This window comes from Quercus robur, chromosome 8, assembly GCF_932294415.1.
Source record: "Quercus robur chromosome 8, dhQueRobu3.1, whole genome shotgun sequence".
Classification (NCBI taxonomy): domain Eukaryota; kingdom Viridiplantae; phylum Streptophyta; class Magnoliopsida; order Fagales; family Fagaceae; genus Quercus; species Quercus robur.
In genome coordinates, this window is record NC_065541.1 from 35,800,696 (window position 1) to 35,815,096 (window position 14,401).

At 34.7% G+C, this 14,401-nt stretch overlaps 1 protein-coding gene across 1 annotated transcript; it reads left to right on the forward strand.

Moving 5' to 3' along the window:
* The first annotated feature begins 382 nt into the window (after positions 1–382).
* Positions 383–2,250, forward strand: LOC126695343 (membrane metalloprotease ARASP, chloroplastic). Its single transcript, XM_050392050.1, has one exon. It carries the CDS (start codon positions 531–533, stop codon positions 1,890–1,892), a length of 1,362 nt encoding a protein of 453 aa, XP_050248007.1. The 5' UTR covers positions 383–530; the 3' UTR covers positions 1,893–2,250.
* Positions 2,251–14,401: the final 12,151 nt, after the last annotated feature.

The window sequence follows — 14,401 nt, forward strand, 5'->3', positions numbered from 1 at the left end:
TATAAATAAAAAAATAAAAATAAAAATAAAATAAAAAAATTTAAAAAAAATTGTGGTCAAAAAATAATAATTTTGACATATCAATCTTTTTTTCTTGTTGACATTGACATATCAATAATAATAATAATAATAATAATAATAATAATATATTAAATTGATTCTCAATTTTAACAACCCATATATGGATTAATGGAAAATTTGTTCCTTAAAAAATGTTAGTAATATTTAGATTTTTTTTTTTTTTGGAATAGTGATATTTAGATTGGAAACAAGTAAATGTTAGTATATATCTATTGCCAAAAAAAAAAAAAAAAAAACCCTCGAAATGGAAAATGCTACATTTAGAAGTGAAATCCAACTTGGGTAAAATAAGAGGGAGACAAATCTCACACGGTACACGCCTCTCTGACTTTCCCCTCCACAGACCCAAAAAATATGAATTATCCATTCCCTCTTTCTATGCCATCCACTCTTCTCCCGTTAGCTCAAACTAGTTGCTCCTTAATACCCATTCAAAGAACCAAGAAGCCATGGTTATAAACCTCTCATTCTCTCCACCATCTTCCTCCTATTCCCTCCTCAAATTAACCAATTCAAAGTCACCCATCTCAGAATTTTCACTAAAGCACAAAACCCACTTTTCAAAATCTCCTTTTTCTTCTGAATGCTATTCAATCTCTTCATCACCCCTCGGTTTCAAGAACCAATTTTTATCTGAAAGGAGTAGAAACCCATGTGGGAAAAGATTTGATTTCAGGTCTTGGGCAATTTCTGGATTTGATTTTGGGAACTTTGAGAGTGCTCAGTCTGTTTTGGAAGCAGCTGCAGTGTTAACAGCCATAATCATTGTCCATGAAAGTGGTCACTTCCTCGCTGCTTATCTCCAAGGCATCCATGTAAGTAAATTTGCTGTTGGGTTTGGTCCAATTTTAGCTAAATTCAATGCAAACAATGTTGAATACTCTGTCAGAGCTTTTCCTCTAGGTGGCTTTGTGGGTTTTCCTGATAATGATCCAGATAGTGACATTCCAGTTGATGATGAAAATCTGCTTAAAAATAGGCCAGTATTGGATAGGGCAATTGTTATTTCAGCTGGTGTTGTTGCCAATATAATCTTTGCATATGTGATCATCTTTATTCAAGTCTTGTCAGTTGGTTTGCCTGTAAAAGAGGTCTTTCCTGGGGTGCTGGTGCCCGAGGTTCAATCCTTTTCAGCCGCTTCCCGGGGTGGGTTGCTTCCAGGCGATGTAATAATTGCAGTTAACGGAAATGAATTTCCAAAAGTAGGGCCTAATGCAGTTTCTGAGCTTGTTGATGTAATTAAGAAAAATCCAAAAAGAAATGTGTTGTTCAAGGTTGCAAGGGGGAAGGAGGACTTTGATGTTGGGGTTACCCCAGATGAGAATTTTGATGGAACTGGTAAAATTGGTGTTCAATTATCACTAAATCTAAAGCTTTCGAAGATTATACCAAAGAATTTATTTGAGGCTTTTAGTTATGCTGGGAAAGAGTTTTGGGGTCTCACATATACTGTTTTGGATAGCTTAAAACAAACTTTTCTTAACTTCTCTCAAACTGCTAGTAAGGTTTCAGGTCCGGTGGCTATTATTGCTGTTGGTGCAGAAGTAGCAAGGTCAAATATTGATGGGCTTTACCAATTTGCTGCAGTTCTAAATCTTAACCTTGCCGTAATAAACCTTCTTCCATTACCTGCTTTAGATGGTGGTTCCTTGGCTTTGGTCCTCATTGAGGCGGCTAGGGGTGGGAGAAAGCTTCCTCGAGAACTAGAGCAGAGGATTATGTCATCTGGGATTATGCTTGTTATACTCCTAGGGTTATTCCTTATTATCCGGGACACACTCAATCTTGATTTCGTAAAAGATTTGTTGTGATTGCTTCCAAGGTTTTGGAAGTTTGAAGATGATTTGGCTTGGGAAACATACGTGATGCTGTTGTTGGATCAGAGTGCTTGCCTGCGGAGTCTCACAGAGGGGGCAAACTGAGATCATTGGAAATACTTGACATAATGTGGTTTCTTCTTCCCAAAACATTAGACGGAAGGTACTTATTTCAGTTGTTCTCAATTTCTTTCACCCAGTACTGGATCCTTTTTATGGTCCTGTAGATTATAATTTTTTATTGGCAACATAACGTGTTGTGAGCTTAAATATCTTCTTTTCCTCTCTGAAAATCCATGAAGATTTCTATAATAGTTACATTCTCTTCTATTTGATACTTGGAATTGAGATCTGTTGGGTGCCACGAGTTGTAAGTTCTTTGGATGGTCATTTGTTGCTTGTACTCCAACATTCAACTCAATAATGTAGGTAGTAACTCCTTTCTTGATAGTTCATTCTAAAAAGTTTCAAATTTTTGCTAGAAAAACTTTTGCATTTTGCAAATGATTCTTTTATTTATAACTCTGGATATGTTAAAATACATTACCTAAAGATGGAATAAACATTTTTTGCTAAGCTTCTTTGCACGTGTTCTTGTCCAACTTCTTGGTTCTTATTTATGCCTCTTTCATATTGATTGTTTGTTACCAAAGATTTAGGGGGTGTTTGGTTTGTGTTTTTAAACAACCATTTTCAGTTTTTAAACAACATTTCACGCATTTCAACGCACTTTTTCACCCACACGTATTTCCACAAATGTTTTTAAACAACAATTTTCAGTTTTTAAATACATGTACCAAACGGGCCCTAAATCGGTTAAAACATCCTTGCATATTGTTATGTTTTATAATATACAATGACATGTATGTAGTCCGCAACTTCTGGCTCAATGTGATACACACACATCTCAAGTAAAGGATTCAAGGATCATATGACCTCCTCTCATTGACTTGTCCTTATTTTAAGAAAATCAAAATGTTAACGATACCATTCCAGATAGTTGAAATGGCAAAGTATTGACTGTAACCTAAATATCAGTCTGGAGGTATACATCATGATAGAAGCTTTAGAAGATGCTGTATTTTTAATTACTTCTTGGAATTATAATTGATTTTAGCAACATTACTAGAACGGAAGTTGAAGCTTTTGCAAAAACTCCACCACCATTTCATTGCATAAAAGTTTCAAATACATACAACTTGGATTTGCAACACACACTAGTAGCTTGTGGGCGGTTGATATAATCAAGTTCATTACTGGTGAATTCCTCAATTTACACGGATGGTTTTTGATATTTTCCTCAAATGTTGAACAGAGATATATAATAAGGGGATACTACAACAAGAGCCCCCATTGTGCTCAGTATGAATGTTAATGTTTGCATAACCTTTATTTAACCTAATATACATAGCTAATTTTGATAAATTCGGTGAGATATTACTATATTAGCGATGAGAAAGTCATAAAAGTAATAAAGTATAGTGACAGAGTGGCTAAGGGAATATGGTAATACGAAAGTGTGAATCTTCAAAGTAGAAACTAAAAGTTTTGGTGGACTATTCCGTACCTATGGAGCGCTTTTAGTTCCTTAACTTTCAAAAATGAAAGTTATTAGTCCCTAAAATTTATAAATATATATATATATATATATATTTTTTTTTTTTTTTAAATCAGAGTTATTGTTCCCATGTCAGCACCCAACAACCCGAAGCCGTTTTATTTGGTCTGCCTACCCAAACCTGTTTTCTAATAGGTTGATTCATTCCCAAAGTCGAACACAACAAATCCGTATCCTGTTCATCTGCCAAGTTTATTTCCTAATTAATTTCCTCCAACACTTTCCAGCCCCTCTTCATGATAGGTACAAAACGAACTTCCTCTAGAACCATGTTAGTCTCAAATGGTGTGAATTTCTGGGTATAGAAGCGCTCTGTCATCTGATCATAAACCATTGAAGAAAATTCATTAATACGATGATGCTATTTGCTGCAGCCTGCACTGCAGTATAGAACAAAATACCTCCTCAATCGTTCAATACGGGTCACACACCTCGACTGTCTGTCTTTTACTAGCGCCTAGCGGCATGGTCTTCTAAAGTTAATATCATTTTGAAAGCCCACCAAATGATCTTGATCCCCAAGGTGAGTGGGCTAGCTAGAATACCAATGTCATAGTTGTCGGCTGGCTCTTGATGGTGGAGTGCAATTACTGGGCCTCACTTATGCACTAGTTTATGATTGACTTCGATAATAACCTCAAATATGAAGGATCATCAACTGCTAATATAATAACCTTCCTCGATCGGAAGCTTTCTCTAGATCAATAGGAAATTTTCCTTTTGAGTTTTGAATCTCCCCTCTATTTATAAAGGGAAGGGAGGGCCTTGTGATACGCTTGGATGAGTTTACAACTCTCTAAAACTGACAAATGCTGAAGTTTGTCTCAAAAATTGACTTCATAAGAGTTGGAATTAGGAAAAAAAATATTTTGAAATTGAGGGCTGAGGAAACCAAGTGTCGAACAGAACTTAGAGGGCAAATCCAACTTTTGAACGACACTTGGGACCTTAGAGTCAAACAGCTGAATTTCAGATCGTCATGTCATAGTGTTTTGAGGTTTGAGCTTTTAACTTTTTACTCACACGCCGAATTGAGGTGAAATTGGTGGAATTCGAAAGATAATTTGGAGTGTTCCAACTTTCACTAAAAAAGGTTTTTCCTAATTTATAAATTTACTATGCCAAAATCATCCCACAATATAAGTCTAAATTTTTATTTGATTTTTTTGCAATTTAACATCTTTCTGATAAGCTTTTCAGTTCCATATTACTTTGGTATCTAAAAATTAGCCATTTTGTGATCAGATAATACTAATGGATATTTAGGAAGTTACTTAAATAGTTAAATTAAACACTTATTCTAAGAGATATAATTAAAATATGAAACTATGGCTATTTATCCAATTAGAATTAAACAATCTGAATGATGGTGCACCCCTTGTCCTAAGCCTAGACCAATGAGATTATGATACCTCATTAATCATAATTAATTCTTTAAACGACCAATCATAATAAATTAACCATATTTTACAGATTCATATTAATTGTTGAAACTCTTAATCCTTGGTCCGATGAAAGCACATAATATATAGTTTTGATTTTTGAAACTTCTTGATTTGTTTTCAATGAAGCATTAGAAGATCAAACCATCTTTTCTCAACCAAAAAAAAAAAAAAAAAAAAAAAGATCAAACCAAGTTGTCATGAAATGACAGTTTTGCCCATAAAATGAGCTTAAACGAAGGCTGTAAAAGGGGGTGCCTATAGTATCAAGTGTAGTGTGGCCTAGTCTTAAGAAAGGCCTTACCAAATTACGGCTATTAAATACCTGGAGTTTGACCCTCTATCCTTATTGGAATCCACCTAAAAAACTCTACCCACCGCACATTGTGTATGAAGTCTGAAGGCCGCATACGCAAGAATTACAACCTGTACATGCACTGTTTGATTGTTTTTAATATCATTTGGGTCGTGAATTCAATTTAGCTGAACTTTCAAAATTCGGGCCGTTGTATTGTTGTCATTAAGGAACGAGAGACTTAAGTCATAGAGAATAAATTGGAGTGTCTACAAGCTGCATCAAACGGGCACTTAAACAACTTATTCTAAGCTTAAATCATGTTATTTAATCAAGATTGAGCAGCATATTACTTAACTCAGGTTCATTAATTTTTTGCCCTGTCATGAACCATTTGACTACTTAAATATTAATATACCTAAATTACATTAAATCGTAATTAGTATAGTCATCATGAGTATCAAGTTAAAAGGAAGGACATTTAGATTATAATTTACCAAACCGAAATTACCGATGAATGATAAATGACAAAATTATAGAATAAAAAGGAAAAAGAAATTTATTAGAGAGATAATTCCACTAAAAACCTAACACAGCTAACATCATAAGGCATATGAAGATATGCAATGCGTCAAAGTAACTTCATTTTATATATATTGTCGATGCCTCATGGCCTTTGACCACCCCTGACGGTGATGCGTGCTCTCCACACATTTGGATAGGGCTCTCTTCTCCCTTCTCTTCCCCCTTTTTGAGAATGATGCACGCTTTTGGGTGTGAACTATGACTAATGAGTCATTTTTAATTAAGGTTCAAAAGTCACCATCAATCATTGAGTTTTTCTAAGGTGTGATTGGTCACCTAACTCAGTGATAATTTTATTACAAATCCTAGGTTAAGAAAAAGTCGGTTTTTCCTAAACTAAATGGATGATAAAAAAATCTTGATTCTTGGATTCAAAAGTCTAGTTACCCATGGGAAGATGTTAAGCACCCCACAACATCTGTCATGAGACAGTCCTTTGTTTTGAAAAACTCTTAATTTTTTATCATTGGCAAATAAAAACAAATTATTTGCATTAACTTTTGAGGCTTTAAAGAAACTAGGCTTTGAGGATGGATTTGGGAAGGGTGTGTGGCCTTCATCAATGTTTTGCTAGCACATTGGAATTACTACCAAATTTCCATCCACAACGAAAATTTGATAGCATTTTGCCTTATTTTCATGGCGAAATCTAGCAGCATTTCGGGTCAGGTGCGTCATGGCAAGCATAACATTATCCTTACCAAGCTTTCGTGATGAGAATACAGCAAGAAGATGCCACATTTTCACAGCAAAAATGTAGCAAAGTTTCACTTTGGGTGCACCACAACACACCGGTAGGGTTTCATGCCTATGTATACAACATGCCGAGGCTTACCAAAGCACCAAATACGTAATGCATGTTGTATACACGGGGAAACCAATGTCACTAGCTAACATAGATAGGAGCAATCACATGCGTAGTAGATCATGCGCCCAATGAAGCATAATGCATCTATAGCACAAGCCTTGAATACATACTCACGCTCTAAGGTTAAAAGCATCCATGATTAGGGAAGGGTCGCCTTCCTAATCATGAATGTTCATCATCTAAAGTGCATGACTACCTTTACAATATATAGCATGCACAACATATCAACACAGTGGAAAAGTAAACATATCCACACCTAAAGGGTGTGACTCAAGCAAGGTACAAGAAAAGAACCTTAATCTAGGAAAGTGACTAAACATGGTTCTAAAGGAAAGGCTAGGAAAGAATGGACCTCACGGAGGGGCTAAGCTCCTAATCTACAGATTAATGCCCTTTTGCTTGCTTTTAAAAGTTGCACGTGTGCTCCATCCATCACATGTAACAAACACAAAGCAACAAAGCCAACAAACAAGCAAGCACATAGCAAAGAAATAAGAAAGAGATAAAAACACACAAATAAGCAAAGGAAGGAAGCACATGCTATCAAACAAACAAATAAAGAAAGAGAATATCCACAAAGGAAAAATGTATGTTTTGGATTTGGTGTCCATAGATCCATTGAATTGAATTACAAACGACACATGTGCCAACATGCAAAGCTTCTAAAAGTGGGTCTAAAGATTTCATGTATAAGGACAGGTGTGAACCCACACAAAATCAATATTTGGAGCAATGCTTAATGACACAGACAAACAAGCAAGAAAACATGCATGAACATGACAAACAAGTATGCAAAGGTGCAACCAACATGTGAGATCACACAAGATGGCATAAAGCAAGCAAAGCAATAAGCACAAAGGAGGTAAGACATCTTATCACACTCAAGGATAAAAGCTAATCATGTCATAACGCACAATTAAGGCTAACATGAGAAACCCTAACATGAAAAACTATGCAAGAGAGAGAGAGGGGCAAGATAAAAACATGCCAACATCATCAATATATGATCTCTCACAAGTGGTTGCACTTGCACAAACACCAAAGGGAAAATATGCAACCAAACAAGATGGAAAAAGCACAAAATGTGCAACCAAACACGTACTAAAAAGAGAGAACAAAGCATTTGAAGCATGTTAAAGATGCAAGAAGCTAGATCTAAGCATACAAGAATGGACCTAAAGAGAAACATGGATTTAAGCATGGAACATCTAAACATGGCATCACAAGATAAAGGATCTAGGATTAAAAGCAAGTAAGAGCATGTAAGTAGCCAAACAAGCATTAACAAGCAATTAAGACTCTAATTCAAACCCTTTATTGAACTTGGGCATTTGGATGTGAACCTTGATCAATGAATCAAGATCTACACCCTACCCATGACACAAGACATAAAATTAAGGCATAAAAAATTTAACTAAAGCAAAAGGCACTTAAGTAAAGCATCTAAACATGCAAATATGGCATAAAGAGCACAAACAAGAAATTTAGGCATATCCTAACCTGAGAAGGCTAGGCCAATATCATCAAAGCAATAAAAACATGCTAGAGAGATAATGTTGGTGCAATGCGAGAGAGGAGGTATGCCTTGGTTGAGTGAACTGGGGCAAAGAAAAGATATTGGAGTCACCATCTAGTTTAAGTCTCAGAACCATATATATAGCGCCCTCTCATGGAATGACTGATCTTACTACTAAAATATGGATTCGGAGTTTAGGTACAGCTTGGGAAAGTGTTAGGCACCCAAGACCACCCGATGTCGGCTTCCACTCATTATATCTTACGCCTTAATCTCATTAAAGGCAAGCTTAATATTGTATTTTATACTCACACACACACACACTAACATACATCTAAGCATACAACATGGTATTCTCATCCCAAACCCCAACATACATCTATCACGCATCTCATGTCATATCCTAATATACATATATCACACATATCATCATATATATCATCATATCATGATCAAGGTAGAACATAGACATGGCAGCAAGCAAACAAGCATATATTATATCCAAGACAGAAACATAGGCATGTTAAGATCAAAGAAACTTGTTATCATATCCAATACATTCAGGTTCATCAAGGCAAGGTTAAAATCAAATCTCCAAACAAATGCATGTTCATATGAATGCATGTCTTACCTTATTTACCTTACTGCACCACAGCACCTATGCGTCAATGCATGGTCATATCATATGTATGTTCATGGCATATCAAAGAAAGAGAAAAGAAGAAACCCTAATCTAACATGTTAAGGAAAAAAAAAAAACAAACAAACAAAAAAAACAAATATGGAAGTCAAAGACTTGTAGGCATGAAACAAGACAAAGCAAAAGCATAAGAAATGAGAGATAAAGAAATAGAAACAAAAAGGTTGAATTAGGATTTCTGGACATGAGTATGAGTGTGCATGCACAAGGCTTGCGTATGCAGCCCAGCTGTATGCGTACGCATACACCCTGAAAACCCTAACCCAAAAACAGCAAGAACGCAAAATAGAGCAGAGATTATCAAATCTAAAAACCTAACATACTTAAAGACAGAAAAACTATGTAAACCTACTCTAAACAAACATATTATGGCAAAAAAAAACAAAAGAAACAAGGAAAATAGAAAGATTAAAGCAAGAAAAAGCTGAGAAAAGAAAAAGAAAGTTTAGAACTTATACCCTAAAAACAAAACCTCCTTGGCTTGATTTTGAATGTTCCCCTCAGTCAAATCTATCACAAACAAATAAGAAAGTGATTAGTAATCATAGGAGTCCAAGATCAAGGCTAGAAAAGGCCTCAATCAGAAAAATATTGACTTGAGAATGATTTGTGAAAAACTCCCTCTTTGATTCATTATTTCCAGTGAATCTTGTGTTTCCCATAGGATTTTCTATGTGTTTTGAGAAGCTACTACGTATGGCTTTATATAGTTGAAAAATTGGGGTTTGGAACGGCTCCCAAACGATGTAGGATTCATTCCAAACCTCACACTTAATGTTAAAAAACTTGTCTTTCATAATTTTTGGAACCCTAACTTGCATGCGTAGACCCGCGTATGCATACGCAGGTGCGTACACAGCTTAGGGACATGTGTGCGCATACGCATGTATACATACGCATGCCCTAGGGTTTCTTGGCCTTAATTTTCCAAAAATATATTTATTTGGTTCATAAAAAAGTTATATTTTTCCAAAAACACCTTCCTCAATTCAATTTCAAACTGATCAAGCCCTAAACCAATCTTGGGTTCTAGAATTTCAATATCATTAAGGAACAGGGGCCCAAGTCGTAAGAGGTACAAAATGCGGTGTCTACAGATAAATAAAGCAATAAACATGCTAATAAATTGAAATAAAATAATAAAGTGCTGGAACTTAAATTGGTGTAGATTGTAGTTAAAAAAACTACATCTACACCCTCAAAACCAAAGAAGAAGGACCAAGGAAGAGGAGATGGAAGTAATAAAAATACCTCTTGATGTATGTAGGATGAGAGAATCAAGGATTTTTGTGTGTGTTTGGGAGAGAATTTAGGCAAAGAGAGAGAGAGAGAGAAATGCTCTAGAAAATTTCTCTAGGACTCCAAAAATCAATTTTTTCTATAATCTGGAGCTGGGGGTTATATATAATCTATTTGTGATATTTCAACTTCCGACATGCACTTAATGTGCACCGATTCAACTTGCTAATGTCAGCAATCTCGTCTTTTTCCTAGTTTTTTTTATTCTAACTTCGATCACTTTTTTGAAGGTATATCTAGGCTCCGATTGACCTAATTCTGATGGTACTGAAATCAAATGGATGTCTAGTTTCTAGATCATCTGACTTCTTGAAAATTGAATGGTTGAATAAAAAGTTATGGGCTTGGGAAGTGAGCTGACGTGCTTGACATTGCTTTCATGATATCTCAACCGTCTTAACTCTGATTTCAACCCATAGGCCTTCGTTTTAAAGGTAATTAGATATTATTTGCAATGGCATTGGTTTTATCCCGATCAGATGGTCGGATCAAAAGCTAACTCTCAGTCATCTCAAAAAGTCAACCTCAAGTCAAAGTTGATAAAAGGTTCCAATAACCTTGGATTTGAAGTAGAAAAATGGAAAAATCTGTTCTAGTAGAGTTTTGACCAATTTTGACATTCGGTCAACTCTCAATTGACTATGGACATTTTGATCAATTTGACCTAAAATGGCACTTTGAGCACTCTAATGCCCAAATGGGTTAAATCATGATAATCCAAATGTTCCCACGATCCCTTGGTAAGAAAATGATTTTGGGGTTCAACACAAAAATCGATGGCGGACAAAATACGGCATATATATATAAACCTTGGTTCTCCTCATAGAATAGAGCAAAAAATGCCACTATGTAGACACCCCATTTTACAACTTGCATTTAACCAACCGGTAGATCTTCAGATTTGTGATACAAAACAAATCTTGATGTTCTAATGATCATAATGGTATGTCATGGGTTTTGATCAGACCACCTGATCAAAAGTTATCATACAAACAACTTTCAATGATCATGACTCGCCTATACGATGGGCCTGATCACATCCTATTCTAAACACTTAATTTTGATTGGTTCTCACAAGAATTAATTAATTAAGTGTGATTTTTTATAGGATTCATTTTATTTAATTTTTTTTTAAGAAATAATAATAAATGTTTTTCTTTATGGCATATTATCTGCTCTTTTTTTTTAAAAAAAAAAAAAAATTCTGGAGATATGATCCATGAAAAATTCAAAAAAAAAACAGAAAAATGCTCAAAAAAACGTCATTATCTTCAGCAGTAACTTGAATCGCATTTTTGGTCAGAAAAAAAATTGAAATTTGGATTTCTCTATTTCTATAAAAGTTGTAGAGAATTAAATTTCCTTTCAAAAAACATCAATCCCGAATCAATTGGGATTTTGAACAGCAAGTTATGACCAAGATACGAAACAGGTGCAGAAGACAACACGAATTCAGCATTATCTTCAATTTTCTCTCAAAATTACAAATGAGTTCAATCTCAAATCTGTTCAAGCCTATCTAATAGACTTATCCTTTCCCTTTGCTTCAGAAGAAATATTTTTGAAAAATAAATTGGGTAAAGAAACATATACAGCCTATGAAAAAATTCAAAATTGCTCAAAAGACGTTACTATTTTCAGCAGTAATTTGAAACTCATTTTTGGCATAGATAACGTTGAAATTTGGCTTTCTCTATTTCTTAAAAAGTTGTAGATAATTGAATTTCCTTTCAAAAAACACCCATCTTGAATCAATTGGAATTTTGAGCGGAAAATTAGAGCCAAAATACGAAACAGGTGCAGCATCATTTCAAAATTTGAATGGGGATCAACACCAAATCCGTCCCCAGCTCATTTAAACAGGTTATCTCCTCCCTTAGCTTCAGAAGAAAGCTAATAACTTAGCTTTAAAGCTAAGCCATCCATTCCCCTATAAATAGAGAAGACCTCTTCCATTTTCTGGACCCCGAATTCCCTCTAGAGAGCTAGTGAGAAAGCAGAAAAAAAAGCTATTGAGCAACCATTGTTCTTACTTTGGTTGTAGTTGAATACTTCTTTGCTTTCTCCTTAGCCCTTTAGGTGATCATTTCCCCTTTTAATTTATGCTAGTAAGTAGTTAACTTTTTTTTATTCTTTATACAGGCTAGAATAAATGCTTACAAATCATTTTTCACTTCTTTTATGCTATGCTTGGATGAACATGCCTATGTCTTATTGGTTTTCTCTTACATGCTTAGATGAACATTTCTAGGCCAATACACAATTTTCTTTTGAATGCTTAGATGAGCACTTCTAGGCTAAAACACAACTTTCTCTTTAATACTTAGATGAACATGTCTAGGTAGTTGTTTTACATTTTTAAATGCTTGAACAAACATGTCAAAGTATTTTGATTTTGCCTAGATAAACATGTCTAGGGTTTTTTCTTTTACTTCTCTTCATAATTGCTTGGATGATCAAATATGCTTAAAGGTTTTATTTTTATTTGCTTCTCTTTGCAATTATGTTGATGACAAATAACATGACAATTTTGTTTTCCCTCACATGCTTAGATGAACATGTCTAGGCTAGGAATTCTTTATTTATATTGATCTCTTGGATGAACATGCCATTACCTTCATTTTTTGTTATCTAACAAGTTTTTTTTTTTTTTCTCTTTATGTCAAATTCCCCTAACATATATTTTTTTACACTTCCTGCAAATCACATGTTTATATGACATATTCTTTGTATTTGTTTGACATGACATGACATTGGTCACCTTAACCTAGAAGACCGGTTTTACCGAGCGAGATGGGAAGGGATTAAGCACCCATCTCGCAAATTAGCATCCGAACCAAGATCAAGGGTTCTAGACAATGTTTTTGTATATACAATTTTACCTTTTTTTAGAATGTAACTAGGAAATAAAGCAATGTAATTTACTTTTCTTAGATTGTACCTAGGACAAAAAGCATTGTAAATTTGTGTTACAAAATTCGATGTAAATTATCATATACATTAATACAACCGAAGTATTTTTCATTAAAGGTTTTCTTGTTTTTTCTTTTAAATTAAATAAGTGGCGACCCCATGTAAAACCCTCGATCTAGGGGGGAGCACATTTTTACACACTAAGCTAACCGTATTGATAATTAAGCAAGACTGCATTTGGAAATGATTATATAAATTCAAGCAAAACACTATCGGATTTTCACTATGAAAATACAACAGAATTTCTACTATTAGTTCATTAGTGAAGCAACACAATGCCATTTTTGCTTGTGTTTTTTTAAGACTTTTCCCCTCATCAACCAACATATCACATTCCTCCTATTCTAATAGCGGCAACAAGATCCAAATGGTGAGCTAGACAAATGGTCCTTACAGTTTGCATTGGAATTCCAAGTACATACCAATGGTAACTTGTAATCACCCCTTAGTTTTTAAAATGATATCTAAAATCCTAAGCTACTATTTTTTTAATCGAACTCCTAAGCTCATTTCAAGTTTGAGACAATACTTTGACTGTAATTAGTTTAGGAAACCTCGATACCTCCCTTTGACCTAGGTTTAATGCTAAAATCAAATAGATATAGTTACCCAATCCTTCCATAAAATCATAGTAATTTGTGACAACGTATTTAGAACATTTCATCACTACTAACCAAGTAAAGTCCTCAACTTTGCACAAAGCAAAATTTCATAATACATGTTACCAAACCGAGAATTTATAGCCAAAATCAAGCATTTACAATGATTTTTAGGGGTACAATTAGGGTGAACTTTAGGAAGTTGTCATACATTTGCTACCTCTCTCTCTCTCTCTCTCTCTCTCTCTCTCTCTCTCTCTCTCTCTCTCTCTCTCTCTCTCTCTCTCGTCAAAAGACAAAAAATGTATTGGCAAGAAATGTTGAGTGTCGATCTTGGGCCTCTTCAACATGTCACCCCTTTTTAGGTTTAGCACCACCCATCAATAATTAAGATATGTTCAAATTAGTGACCTTCTATCGATGTCAACATTTCCATCTACTTTTACAAGTGTGGATCTTGGGCTTCTTCGACATCAATATTGAGATTTATTCAAATTAGTAATCCTCTATCAATGATGACATCTCCTTCTACTTTTACATCCTTGTCAAGCACAAACAATGAAGCTTTAGTTCATTTATGATTTTTTTAGTTAAATTTATTTGTTCTA

Excerpts from the sequence above, each read along its gene's own strand:
- LOC126695343 (XM_050392050.1), top strand. The coding sequence starts at position 531 with ATGGTTATAAACCTCTCATTCTCTCCACCATCTTCCTCCTATTCCCTC.